The sequence below is a fragment of the Zootoca vivipara genome, chromosome 4 (assembly GCF_963506605.1).
Source record: "Zootoca vivipara chromosome 4, rZooViv1.1, whole genome shotgun sequence".
Lineage (NCBI taxonomy): Eukaryota > Metazoa > Chordata > Lepidosauria > Squamata > Lacertidae > Zootoca > Zootoca vivipara.
The window spans coordinates 8,884,684-8,897,684 of record NC_083279.1 but is presented as its reverse complement, the minus strand read 5'-3'; the positions used below and the strand labels follow the sequence as shown (position 1 = coordinate 8,897,684).

Genomic DNA, 13,001 nt, shown 5'->3' with positions numbered 1-13,001 from the left:
CGCCTCTTCTTCCAGCTCCCCCCCCCTCGTGCAGCTTCTCCAGCCCACCACAAGGTCTAAGGCAGCGTTTCCCAACCTTGGGTCTCCAGCTGTTTTCGGACTACAATTCCCATCATCCCTGACCACTGGTCTTGCCAACTAGGGATGATGAGAGTTGTAGTCCAAAAACAGTTGGAGACCCAAGGTTGGGAAACACTGGTCTAAGGGACAGTGGACTGGCCCACAGCTAAAAAAAAATGCCGACCCCTGGTTTGGGTCCTCCCCCCCCCCCGAGCAGGAGAAAACAAGCTTGCTCCACCTTCCATGTGGCAGCCCTTTAGATATCTGAATCATATCTCCTCAAGTCTCCTTTTCCAGGCTAAACACACCCAGCTCCCTCAACCATTCCTCATAAGGCTTGGTTTCCAGACCCTCAATACCTTCTTCTGGAAACGTAAGCTGGGGAATTCATAGGCAGCCTCTTATAGCTTCCATGTGTGCAGGATTCATGACAAAAGCCAAAAACCAAGTATGAATCTTGGCCAGTCTCTCTCTCTCTCTGGTCAAGATATGAAGTTTTGTGTTGCTCTAATAACTGTTCCATTTCCACGAACATTTAGGAGAATCAGATGGTTGTTTTCCTGATGTGTTAAAGCAGCCGAGATTTGGGAGCCGCCCGCTCTTTAGATGATAAAACCTACTTGGAAATGTCCTGCTCGAGTTTTCCAAGAGAATGTATTAAAAACAAGCCAGAGCCCTTTACAGCATTCCTGAAAATGGAAAAAATCCTTCATCTCTCTGAGGATCGCATGAAAACAACTGTTGGAAGGCCTGTTAAATATGGAAAAGCCGGAATCCCGTGACTCCACGCTGCCTCGGTGTATGGGGACCCCCCCCCCCGACATGGTGTACCCTCTGCGGGTTGAGGAAAACTCTCAGCTGTGTGGAATCCATGCCTCAAATGTACGATTTGATCCACCTTTAGCGCAGCATTCCTAGATGGAACAAATGGAAGACTGCCCCGCAGTTATTGTACTGTATGCGTTTGTGGAACAAAACGATTGGAGAGTCAAGTGAGCAAATGGAGAGGCTGAGTTCAAGACGTCCGGGGACTGACTGCATTCATTTAACACCCCTCACTCTTGCACCTGTTGCTTATTGTCGAGGCAGTTTGCCACTCTGCAGGTGGTGCTCCAGACCCAAAATCTCCAGTATTATTAACAAATTGAGCGGGCATATCTTAGCAGCGCTGTAAAACATGGAAGCCAGGATACTTTCTGGAATCTGAAAATTCCTGGGTTAAAGTTGAGATTTCCGTGGTCAAGTTCCATTTCCTAGAAATATTAAATCCATGGGAATGTCATACTGGACGTATTTCAACAGAATTGTGGAACTCTACCTCGGGGGCAGTCCAGCCAAGCTAAACTCCCTCTGTTCAGAAGCTGCTAATTTCAGAGATGGCTCTTGACTGGGCCTAGAGCAGAAACTCAGAGACAGATGCAGGAAGTAGCCATCTTTTTGAGAACACACAACTCTGCCTCTAGCAGAGTAGTGGGAAGGGTTGTAGCTGGGATGAAAAGACCCAACTGAAATCCCAGTTCTCCACCAGTGCAGACCACATGTGGGGAACCTTTGGCCCTCCAGGTGTTACTGAACTACAACTCCCATCTTCCCTGGCCATTGACCATGTTTGCTGAAGTTGATGGAAGTTGTAATTCAGGGGTCCCCAAACTACGGTCTGCGGGCCAGATGCGGCCCAATTGGCCTCCCAATCCGCCCCGCGATGACCCCCGCCGCTGCCCCGCTCTTACGGTGTGCGGCGTGCTTCCAGATCAGAAAAAGCGCCGAAAATCGTTTGTGCGCATGCGTATGGGCCTCTCCCGACCCAGAAGAGGTCATTTCCGGTGCACTTCCGGGTCGGGGGGAGGCCCATGCGCATGCGCACAAACGATTTTCGGCGATATTTCCAACCTGGAAGCGCGCCACCATGCCAGAAAGTGTGTGTGTGCATGCGCACGGGCGTGCACTCCCCCTCCCTCTGGCCCGCTGTGCGCGCACTCCCCTGCCCTCCGGCCTGCCGCGCGATCGGCGCAGCGGGCACCGGCCCAAAGCCGGGTAAGTCTGGGAATCCCTGTTGGCTCTACAGATGCTGTTGAATTACAAGGGTCCCCTACATCTGGTGTCTGCATTACTGAGGCTGATGGACCTATAAGCCTAAAGAAAATAAAGTCCGGAATAATAAAACATGCAGAGAGGTGGGCTCACGATAATTTTCTATTATTTCTTATGTATACTCCAGCAATTTGAAAATTAAAATTAAGACAAGTTTTTAAAAATCAGGAGATCTGTTCTTGAACCCATTTACACACACACAAACAAATGCTTTTAGGCACTTTTTATTTTCCAAAAAAAAAGGTCATATATATATATATAAAGCATCTCATTCTCTTTCAGTAATGATACAGCTGTTTTGCTTGATCATTTGCATAGGATATATCGCCATACAAAAATAAGGACGGGGAGTGGGCAGAGTAGCAGGGGAAGAGCAGCAAAACAATATGCTTGTGTTTTTTTTTCTTTCCAGGATTAAACATCTGAAGCCTTACAAAAAAAATATGTACATCTTTTCCCATCATCTATTTACAATTAAGAGCAATGCTTTTTCTTTTTTTTTAGAAAAAAAAAAGCTATAAACAACTTTAATTTATCAAGTTTGTGGAAATTTTTCTTTAAAAAAAAATCTCTACCATATACCACAAAAATAAATAAAAGACGCAAACAATAAGTCTGAACAAAGTTTTGCTTTGAGGCCTTTCTCCCCTCCCCGCTTTTTTTTGGCATATTGGTTAGTTAACTTTAGTTTCTACCCTTTGGTTGACAGCATAACATTGCAGCTCAGTGGCCATGATGCGGAGATGGGGGGCCAAAGCGCATGTGAGGGCTTCTGAGCCCATGCTGGAGTGTCTCCCCTCATGCCAAAGGCAGCGCTGTGCACAACTTCAGAACCCTCTACACCCTTGGATCTTAGGCTCCAAGACGTGCACAATGGGAAAGAACAAGGAAATAGGCTAAAAACTTTTAAAAAACAAACCAGAGTTTCTAAAGCAGCTTGTTAATTAGCTGTTAGGAAGGGGCAAAGGCTCAGAACTCTGCTGCAAAGAAAAGCTTGCCTCGCAAATCAACCCCCCCCCCCCCCCGTAACTGAATTACCGTACTTATGGGTGCAATCTGACCGTATCCTACAACTCAATCCCTTCCTCTGCTGCTCGGAATCCAGCATTAAGGACCTGGTTGGCAATGAAGGATAAGGCTCGGAATAATTTGTGGTTTTCTGGGGAAACCTGGAACTGTGCGTTATGATTTACCCAGTTTATATCAGGCATAGGCAAACATCTGGAGGGCTGAGTTTGCCTATGCCTGGTTTATATCCTGCCCTTTCTCCTGAGCGAGAGGGGGCACAGCAAGAATTCATAAACGAGGACCTGAATAGCAATCTCAGCTACAATCTAGTAAAGATTTTAGGTCTCAGATTCCAGGAAGAGACCTCCACTCCAACTCTACATTCACTTGGGAGTAAGCCCCACAGAATAGAATAGGACCTACTTGCAAGTAACTATACATAAGCACTGTTAAGAGCACACATTACTTTGTCCCACTGAAGCCAATTAGACCTGGAAGTGCTCAGATTTTGTCAGGATTCAACCCATTATAATGCCTGAGGCAGCAGTCTTCTAAAGCTAAGGTGTTAGAAGTAAATAAACAGAGTGGGACTTATTTGCAAGCAAACATGCACAGGATTCTTCCACTGTTGGTCACAGTGCACATTTTACTCTTGTGTATCTAACTGCCTTGTGCTGCTTGCTAGTACCATTTCCATTACTGCCTCTGAAACAGATTAACCTGTGAAATTTTATGTTGAATTAAAATAAAGTTTGAAAGGCCACCACTTGATTTTTTTTAAAAAAAAATTAATGCAGAACTAGTCACAGATCATTTTCTGAAACCCATGAGAATGGGCAGAACAGTTACTCTTGAAGACAGAACACCATTGAAAGTTAACGCACCGGACTTCCTTTTCCCTGTTCGGTTCCGACAATAAAAATCCACCACTCTTTTGTGGTTCAACTCATCTTGCCTTCCTTATCATTTCGAGCTAGGTAAGATGGTGGAGCCATTGCTGTGGTCACATGCAGACAAGGCTCCCGTACCTTTTAATAGCTAGGCAGAAAGCGAAATTTCAGCAGTGGGAGCTCGTCGCTCAAAGAGCCACAAAACACGGGTTTTTTTGCTCTAGGTAACCGCATTCCAACTGGTAGTGCCTTCCCCCCAATTTAAAATGGGATGAGGTTTGCGTATGAGCAGAAACACTTCCCGCCCCTCTCTCATCCTGTCCTCAGCTATGGTATATTAAGCTAGATTCCAGCAGCAGAAAACATTCCCTCTTAGTGTTAGAACTCCAATTTTACAAAACGTGTTTATGCTTTAATTAGAAAGGGGTGTTTGTTGGGTTTTATTTTGGGGGGGGGATTACAGCATCGTTTACATTTTAACTAGCAAACTTTGGGGGAGGAGAAACTGCAGTATCCTTTGCCTTTGCGAAAGCTACAAGTCAGGTCCCAGCCTCTGCCGTCCCCCCAGATCCATATTACATAGACAAATACACAGAAAGTTTCAGTACACATTAATTATCACTAGCTGCACCGGGAATGCAACACACACAAACAGGTGCTGTGTGCATTTGATACCAGAACCTGAGCTGGGCCTGAACATATCGATCAAACAGGCTACAAACCACACCAACATCAGATTCCCACAGCCCCCTTTCCATGCTCCAGAGAGCTGATCAACGCAGCTTGTTTGAAAGGGCTACACGCACACTCAATACAGTTGAATCGGGGGCAAAAAAAATCCACACAGAATTAGATTGTGCTGGTGTTGAACCAGCTTAGTGTTTTGATATTCTAAACCCACATTCTAAATCCTTTTTAAAGCAATATTAAGTTTAGCTTATAGTAAGAGGTTTAACATTATGTATCTGATCCACCCTTGTTATTTAAGCTCCTGGCAGTTGCTTAACAGTTCATATTTTGCAAAATATTTTGCACTTGCAAAACATTTTAGGGGGAGGAAGCGTGATCTGTTTTGAATTCTCAGTGCATCACATCCGTGTGGACAATAAGAAAAGTGATTGAATGGCTAGCTCATTATGTGAAACCAAGGCGGCTAACTCTGTTTGAGAGGTATTTTAAAAAGATGGTTCGATTCTTAAATGTGCCACATTAAAACCGTCCAAAGTAAGATGGTTGCTACTTTTCCCAGCTGATTTCTAGAAAATCCTTTTGTAAGAAAACATTATAAGCTGATCTGCATATTTACAAAATCTTTGTCATAGCAAACATGCAACTTACAGAACATTTTGTTCTATGGCTATTTATGAATTTGTGTGTGTATATATATATATATTTCATCTCCACAGAAAAAAAAATCTTTTTTTATAAAATATAACAAGTAATAAAACATCCAGTAAAATTCTGACAGAAAATAAATGGTGGCTTGTCCTCTTAGATTCACTTAGCTGTAAATTAAATTAGTTTTCCTAAACACTGCTTACCAAAGCAAGAGTGTCTTGGTCAGGGCCCCAAAAACATAGATTCCAGAGCTTTTGAGACTTAATACTTACATTTAGGGACACCTCGTCATGTTATACTTTGCAGACGTGAGATGGGGCACTTCAATACAACATACTTTAATCAGCTCCATACCAATTAACTGTCATTGCTTTCCTTAAAGGAATCCCGGGGGTCGCATAGTTTGATCTGTCACAGATTCCCCCATCACAAAACAGTATCCAAGAGTCCCCAGCAAAAGGGTTATTTATGGGCATTAAATACCTGTGGTGCAGATATGTCCATAGACACTTGTTTACCTCCACAGACAAGAAGAGCTTGCCAGACTGCATTGGCTTCACCGTAAGCCATAAATCACAGCTTATCGTGAATGAGCAGAGTCGTCGTGTGTGTTTGTTGACCGCTCCTCAACTGGCGCATGTGGGAACAACACAAACCTTGCTTATTGTGCCACCTGAAGCTGGGACCGTGGTTTGCTGGAACAAACCACGGTTCTGGGTTTGGAAAACACGCCAAGCCAAGGTCTCCGGTTTGTTTCTTCTGCTCACGCAAGCAGAGTAGTGAAGCAGCAGCAGCAGCAGCTGGGAAACAAGCATGGCCGCATTGCTTGTTCATGGATTACTGTGATATATGAACGCAAGTCGCCATGTGGTAAAACAGTTAACCGCAAAACCCTGGCTCCCCGATACATGTCATTAGCCAAAATCTGGAAAATGGCTCCCATGACGGCACAGAAACCACACACTTGGGCAACCTCTTCCTGCAAAATGTTTTTGCCTATGCATACATGGAACCAGTTAATCCTATCTGCAAAATATATACCACGGTAGAGAGCCCTGAGATGACATCTGTGGGGGGCTGAAGTCAAATGCATGAAGAGCAAGTCACGTGGCCATGACATGGCGAAACCATCAGTATTGTGACACAGTGTCTTCCCTGTTTCCTCATAAATATACAAAATATACACTTCCAGTTTCTTTCGCAATTTTTCCTCTTTTTAAAAATGGAGAGCAGTTCATATGCAGTCAAAACACTTAAGCTAATTCTAACTGAACGTATATATACTTTAACCGAGTCACTAGGAAGTTGCATAGATACCAAAGAGCCTCATGGACAAGTCCAGCCTAGTTCTGATGTCTTTTCATGTGCAGAGCCAAGTGGTCAGACCGAGAAAAGCTGCGACTGCACACGGCACACTGGAAAGGTTTGGCCCCAGTGTGCTTTCTGTAGTGGCGGGTCAACTCGTCGGAGCGCGCAAATCTCCAGTCACATCCTTCCCATGTGCATTTGTATGGCTTCTCTCCTGGAAACAATAAAAAGAAAAGCACACAAAAAAATTAGTCACCACTCAGTCAAATACCACTAGCCAAATTCCAATCCAATCGACAAGGTCATATAATGCTCCCTGCATATGGCGAGCTAGCACATCAGCGAGAGAGCTACGGCAACCTACTTCCTTATGAGTTAGGCTTCCAAGTGCCGGGATATATCTACGTGGCAGAGCAGTCAATAATCCGGCACTCCCACTTGCAGTGCAGTGTGGGATGGTCCACTACAGTGGACGCTCGGGTTGCAAATGTGATCCGTGCAGGATGCACGTTCGCATCCCGCAGCGTTCACATGCACAGGTTGCGATTTGGTGCTTTTGCACATGCGCAAGCGCTGAAAGCCAGAAGTAGCCCATTCGGGTACTTCCAGATTTGTGCAGTGCGCCACCTGAAAAGACGCAACCTGAAGCGTCTGGAACCCAAGGTATAACTGTACTCTGTTTTGCACCCTGTGTGGATCGATGCTCAGGGCCCCTTTTGCAGCATAGGAGCTTGCTAGAGTCATATCAGAAGCCTCCAGCTTGAAACTGGGACACCCCCAAAAGCGTGAGAAACAGAGGCAGCAAGGACTCCTCCTCCATGTTCAGGGACTTCTGGCATTCTTCAAGTAGCACGGGAAGGAAGCCTCAGCTTCCACACTACCAACCCACCCATAAATTTCTTGAAGTCCTCAAGTGTCTTTTCACAACTAGCCATGTGCAATTACGAGTACATTTAGTCAGGCAGAGGGCAACACAAGAACCAGCCTGCTGGATCAAACCAAAGGTCATAGAATCATAGAACCACAGAGTTGGAAGGGACCCCAAGGATCATTTAGTGCAGGAATCTAAGCTACAGCATCCATGACAGATGGCCATCCAACCTCTGCTTAAAAACCTATCAAAGTCCACAGGCTCTGGAGGCAGACCGTTCCACTGTCGAACAGCTCTTACTGTAAGAAAGTTTTCCTGGATGTTTATGTGTACGCCACGCAGCCAATGAAATTGCTTATGACGAGGCCGCAATGCAAGGTATCATGGACAACAGTCCTCCTTTACTGGCTCTCACCATCTCTATCAAGACATATACAAATGTACACATGGAATGCCTCTACAGCCATCAATTTTTAATCATTTCATTGTCTCCTTTGCAAATGAGAGAGCCATGAGTGACAACAGGCTTCAAATCCCATCTTCGCTACGGACTCTGCGAAAGCAGCACGGCACCTGAGAATCTGCAGTCCAGGCGCCTCAAAGCTAACTCTTTCGCAGGGCTGCTTCAAAGGCAAGCAAGACTGTAAAAAAATGTGCTAAAACACTTCTTAGAAATATCTAGATGACAGTCTTACGACCTCAACATCAGGGACAGGTAGGTGTACATTATTCCAGTTATGTGTACAGACACAAGAGATGTCCATCATAAAGTTTAGCCCAAAATGTACACTAGAATTGCAGGCATCGACCCAGAATAAAGTTTGTTTACTGAACATTTCAAGGAAGACTGTGGAGATAAAGGTATAGGGAAGGCAGAAGAGGAGGAGGGAGGGAGGGGAGAGAAAGAACGAACAAACGAACGACATTAAAAGACAAGAATTACCAAAAGAGAAGTACGCCTTCCAGAAAAGTAGATGCAAACACAAAGTCCAGCTAAAATATGTTATGACTAAATCCAATTGAAACCAGTGAAACTAGTTAGTTTCATAAGCCCCATTGAAAGCAATGGGACTCAAGTTAGCTGCAACTTTCAAAAACTTGTTCCGCCGGTTCAGTCACAGCAAATTCTAGCTGAATTGTGTGCTTTGCGTTTACATCCACTTTTCTGGCAGGTGTACCTCTCTCTTGGTATTGTGTAGAAAGAAAGGATGCGATGAAGTGGAACAAGGAGAGCAGAATTTGTTTAACTAGGAACCAAGGGAAAGGGCACAAAAACTATGTACTCATTAGTCAAAGGAAGGCCTTTGTCTGTGGGACTTTTCAAAGCTTTTTCTTCCCTCCTGCAATCTAGCGACTTTTCTCAATATGTGAAAAGCCAGGTTCTCAAGCAAACCAGTTCTGTGCCTGATTTTGACGCCCAAAACTTTTCCCGCAGCAATAGATTAGAAAGTGGGATTCATCCAGCCAAAGCATACTTTTAACAGGAAGAATCAGCTCCAAAATGTTTCCGATTGATGGCCTACTGTTAGGAATGCAAGTAGCCGGCTATTCTGAGGTGACAAGTACCTGCAATTCCCAGTGACTTCAACTGGCACGTATGATACTTAACACCTCCAAAATTTTGACCGCAGATTTATGTAAGTGCCCAATATAGATTTAATTGCACGGCTTTACACAGTCCCTTTGGAACATGTTGTCACAGATAGGGTACTAAATTAAATGGCCACATATTTAGCTAAGTGGGGTATTTTTAAGCACACCTCTAAAATTTGTAACTATTTTTGCTGAAATTATGAGAAGAGTATTCATAGAAAGTTAGGCCAGGGGAAAAGATTTTTCCTCATAAGTATGAAGGAACCTGTTCCAGGGAAGTTTTATTTATATGGCCAAACCTTACGTCATTTGAAGATGAAGATCATTTATATAGCTTCTGTTGTACATTATACAAAAGTGAACAGAGATTGTGAAAGGCTTTTTCTACTGTGCAATTATCTTGGGTGTGATCTGACAGCAGTCACAGTGTTTCTCAAACTTCCGAGTCTCCAGCTGCTGTTGGACTACAATTCCCATCATCCTAGGCTAGCAGGTGATCAGGGATGGTGGGAGTTGTAATCCAACCACCGTTGGAGACTCAAGTTTGAGAAACACAGCAAGCTCTGCCAAGGTGCAGGAGGTTCCTGACACAGGTGGGCTACGCTGACATAACTCCCTCATCCTCTACTCAGCGGGAGGGAGATAATACCAGTTTATTCCACCTACTCTGCCACAGCCAGCACCCAGCTGGCTGAGATGAACAGGGAGGGTCTGAAGTGAGCATAAGCCTGAAAAATGGGATGTTTTATGGATGGGATTGGGAACGGGGAGGAAAGGGCTGGATCGTAAGTCTTTGGTACGTGACCTGGTAACCCGCCGCAAGTTAAGCTGGCAAAAAGGATGGTGTAACTCAAACATTATTTCCAAGGTTCATTTCCCCTCTTCCAGGCTTGGGCTAGCTCAGACATCAGCTCTCGCTTTACACCAGCTTCTTGTGTGTAGGACTGATCCCTGGGGTTTGGTTCTCACAACAGCACAGGGAACAATAAATCTCTGTGAAAGTGCGAGAATCACAAGACTGCCGTTTTCCTCCAGCCAAATAACACGCTGAAAACTAGCGTGCGAAGGCAACAGGAGGGAGGGCAGGCTGACACCGGAGAGGGTAGGTTCCCAAATAGGGGGAATGTTTCGAATGGAGCAGCATTCAGCGATGTGAGATGCCCTTGCAGTCTGAAGCAGCACATCCTGGAAGCAGATCCCCCCCCCCCATTTCTGGTGTTTGAGAGAACTCAGCCGCAAGGAGCCACAGGAAGAACATTCCCCAAAGGTCCCTACTTTTTCAGGGTAGACTCCTCCTTTGCCCTCACTGGCTACACACTGCGTTCCTCACCCCAGATACAGGAGACAGAGGGAGGCAAGGGTGGAGGGAGGAGGCGAAAGAAGGAATGAATAGGCGCAAATGCAGTTACATGTAGGTGTACACAAGTTAATCCAACTTTGGTCAGTGGGACTTGTTTCTATCTAACCGTGTTCAGGATTGCTGTATTGGTTGGGGATGAAAAACTACAGGATAAAACCTCAATTCTTATAGAAAAGGCCGTTTATTTCTTTACGGGTAGGAAACAGCAGGGCGTGTATCGGACAAAGAAATGCTATTGCCCTGATTTTCTCTGTCCTGGATGACTCAACTAAATTATTGCTCTTCAGTATGGCGGCTGCTCACTTTGGGGTCCTAGGACTCTGAAACACCGAGTTCAAACGTTTGCATCCTCAACACAAAGACAACATGTTGCAATGTGAAGTGCAATTCTCTATATGACACAGCCCAAAAAATCTGAGGGCTTGAGCAAGATTGCCAATTAATATTCTGCAAGCAAATTACACCTCAAGAGAAGCCACCCAAATTACGCAGCTGGTTTTGGACAAGGCGTTCTCCAGCATTTTCGGTGCTAGAACAGCATTTTCTCAAGCTGCCAATAAGGGAGACACACTCTGAATTGTTAAAAGCAAACCTTGTCAGGTTTGGGAGTTAAGTACGCCTCTGATTTTTAGTGGGTAAGGAGGACTTTTCTTCAGAAAGGTCCAGCCTCTGTATCTGATTGTGAGATTAATAAATTACTACTACTACTACTCTGGATAGTCACATGCAGGCCAGAATCCACCCCCACCCCCCAAAAAAACCATACAAAGGCTGAAAGCAAGCAAGACCAGAGCAGTGAACTGTCCACAGGAAGCTTCTTCCACAGATGGACATCATTATTAGAAAGGAAGAACATGATTTGGGGACTACTGCACTAAAGCCACATGAATTACAAAGGCAGTCAATGTCGGCCTGCCGTGCCAATAATTAAAACCTCCATTGCAGAATTATTTTTGCACCAAGTGGGGAAAAGAGCAGAAGTGTGTTTGTGAGCAGAGTCAACTGCAAAATGGCGTCCAACATACGATGGAGAGGAGGGACTACAACATTGAACTACAAAATTTGACCTTTGAAAGCATTGTTGACCTCTGTGTATTGTTTTTAACTAGCCAGGTCTAGTTCTCGCCGAGCTGTACCACTTTAGAAAACAGGGGCAGGTTTGCATAATTCAATGCTTCTTCATACAAGGAAGTTCCCTCTAATGAGGAAACCTGCTATGGAGAAGGGTTTAAAAGGTAAAGGTAAAGGGAGCCCTGACCGTTAGGTCCAGTTGCGGACGACTCTGGGGTTGCGGTGCTCATCTCGCATTATTGGTCGAGGGAGCCGGGGTACAGCTTCCAGGTCATGTGGCCAGCATGACTAAGCCGCTTCTGGCGAACAAAAGCAGCGCACGGAAACGCTGTTTACTTTCCCGCCGGAGCAGTACCTATTTATCTACTTGCACTTCATGTTTTTGAACTGCTAGGTTGGCAGGAGCTGGAACCGAGCAACAGGAGCTCACCCCGCCATGGGGATTCAAGCCGCCGACCTTCTGATTGGCAAGCCCTAGGCTCTGTGGTTTAACCCACAGCGCTACCCGCGTCCCACGGAGAAGGGTTTTAGCCTTCTGGAAAACCTGGTTTGTCATCTTTTCCCATTTTTAGGAGGAGTTGGGGGTTGAAAATTCCGTCCTAGGGCACCCTAGCCCAGACATGGGTTTTTCAGCTGTGTGAAAGGCAGGCCTTAGTTTTTCTGAATTCCCACTTACTGGTATATGGTGACCACAGAAACAAGACCCCAGGGTATTGTGATGACTCATAGCAACTGTTTGTTTATATATACAGTGGTGCCTCGCTAGACGAATTTAATTCGTTCCACGGGTCTTTTCTTATAGCGAAAAATTCGTCTAGCGAATCCCATAGGAATGCATTGAATTTTTTTTGGAATTTTTTTTTTTGCCCATAGGAACGCATTAATTGAATTTCAATGCATTCCTATGGGAAACCGCGATTCACTAGACGATTTTTTCATAAAACGAATTCGTCTAGCGAGGCAACCTCCACTAGAAAAATCCTTTTGTTAAGCGGAAATTTCGTTAAGCAGGGCATTCGTTAAGCGAGGCACCACTGTATATATAATAATACCTACATACAAGCCTGCTATACATATAAAACAAATGGTAATTCTGTTTAAAGCCACGTATACAATACATATTGCCAGATAAGAGTCAAGTACAATATGTGTTACTTGACTCATGTAAGTAACAGCATTTTCCTAAAAGGAGGATGGAAAACACTATGAAAGATCAGGTGAATATTTAGGTAGGTGAAATGAAACTTCCAAGAGCTTTTGAGAAAGAGCAGAAGAACATCACTCACATATCTGCACATACTTCTCGGCCATTTAGCCAAGAGAAAAAATTTGACCCAAGTTCCACACACAAAAACTGTTTCAAGTTATTTCAAAACTTATTCCATTTCTTTCCTGTGCTGAGCTTTAAGGG

At 44.7% G+C, this 13,001-nt stretch overlaps 1 protein-coding gene across 2 annotated transcripts in view; it reads right to left on the bottom strand.

Annotated features, from left to right (window-relative positions):
- Positions 1 to 2,359: 2,359 nt before the first annotated feature.
- The window catches only part of KLF5 (KLF transcription factor 5), a 34,464-nt gene continuing 23,822 nt past the window's right edge, over positions 2,360 to 13,001 (bottom strand). For both annotated transcript variants that reach the window (XM_035114951.2, XM_035114952.2), the window contains exon 4: positions 2,360 to 6,909. In XM_035114951.2, the coding sequence (XP_034970842.1) occupies positions 6,731 to 6,909 (179 nt within the window). In that variant the 3' untranslated portion in view covers positions 2,360 to 6,730. The remainder of the gene's footprint in view (positions 6,910 to 13,001) is intronic.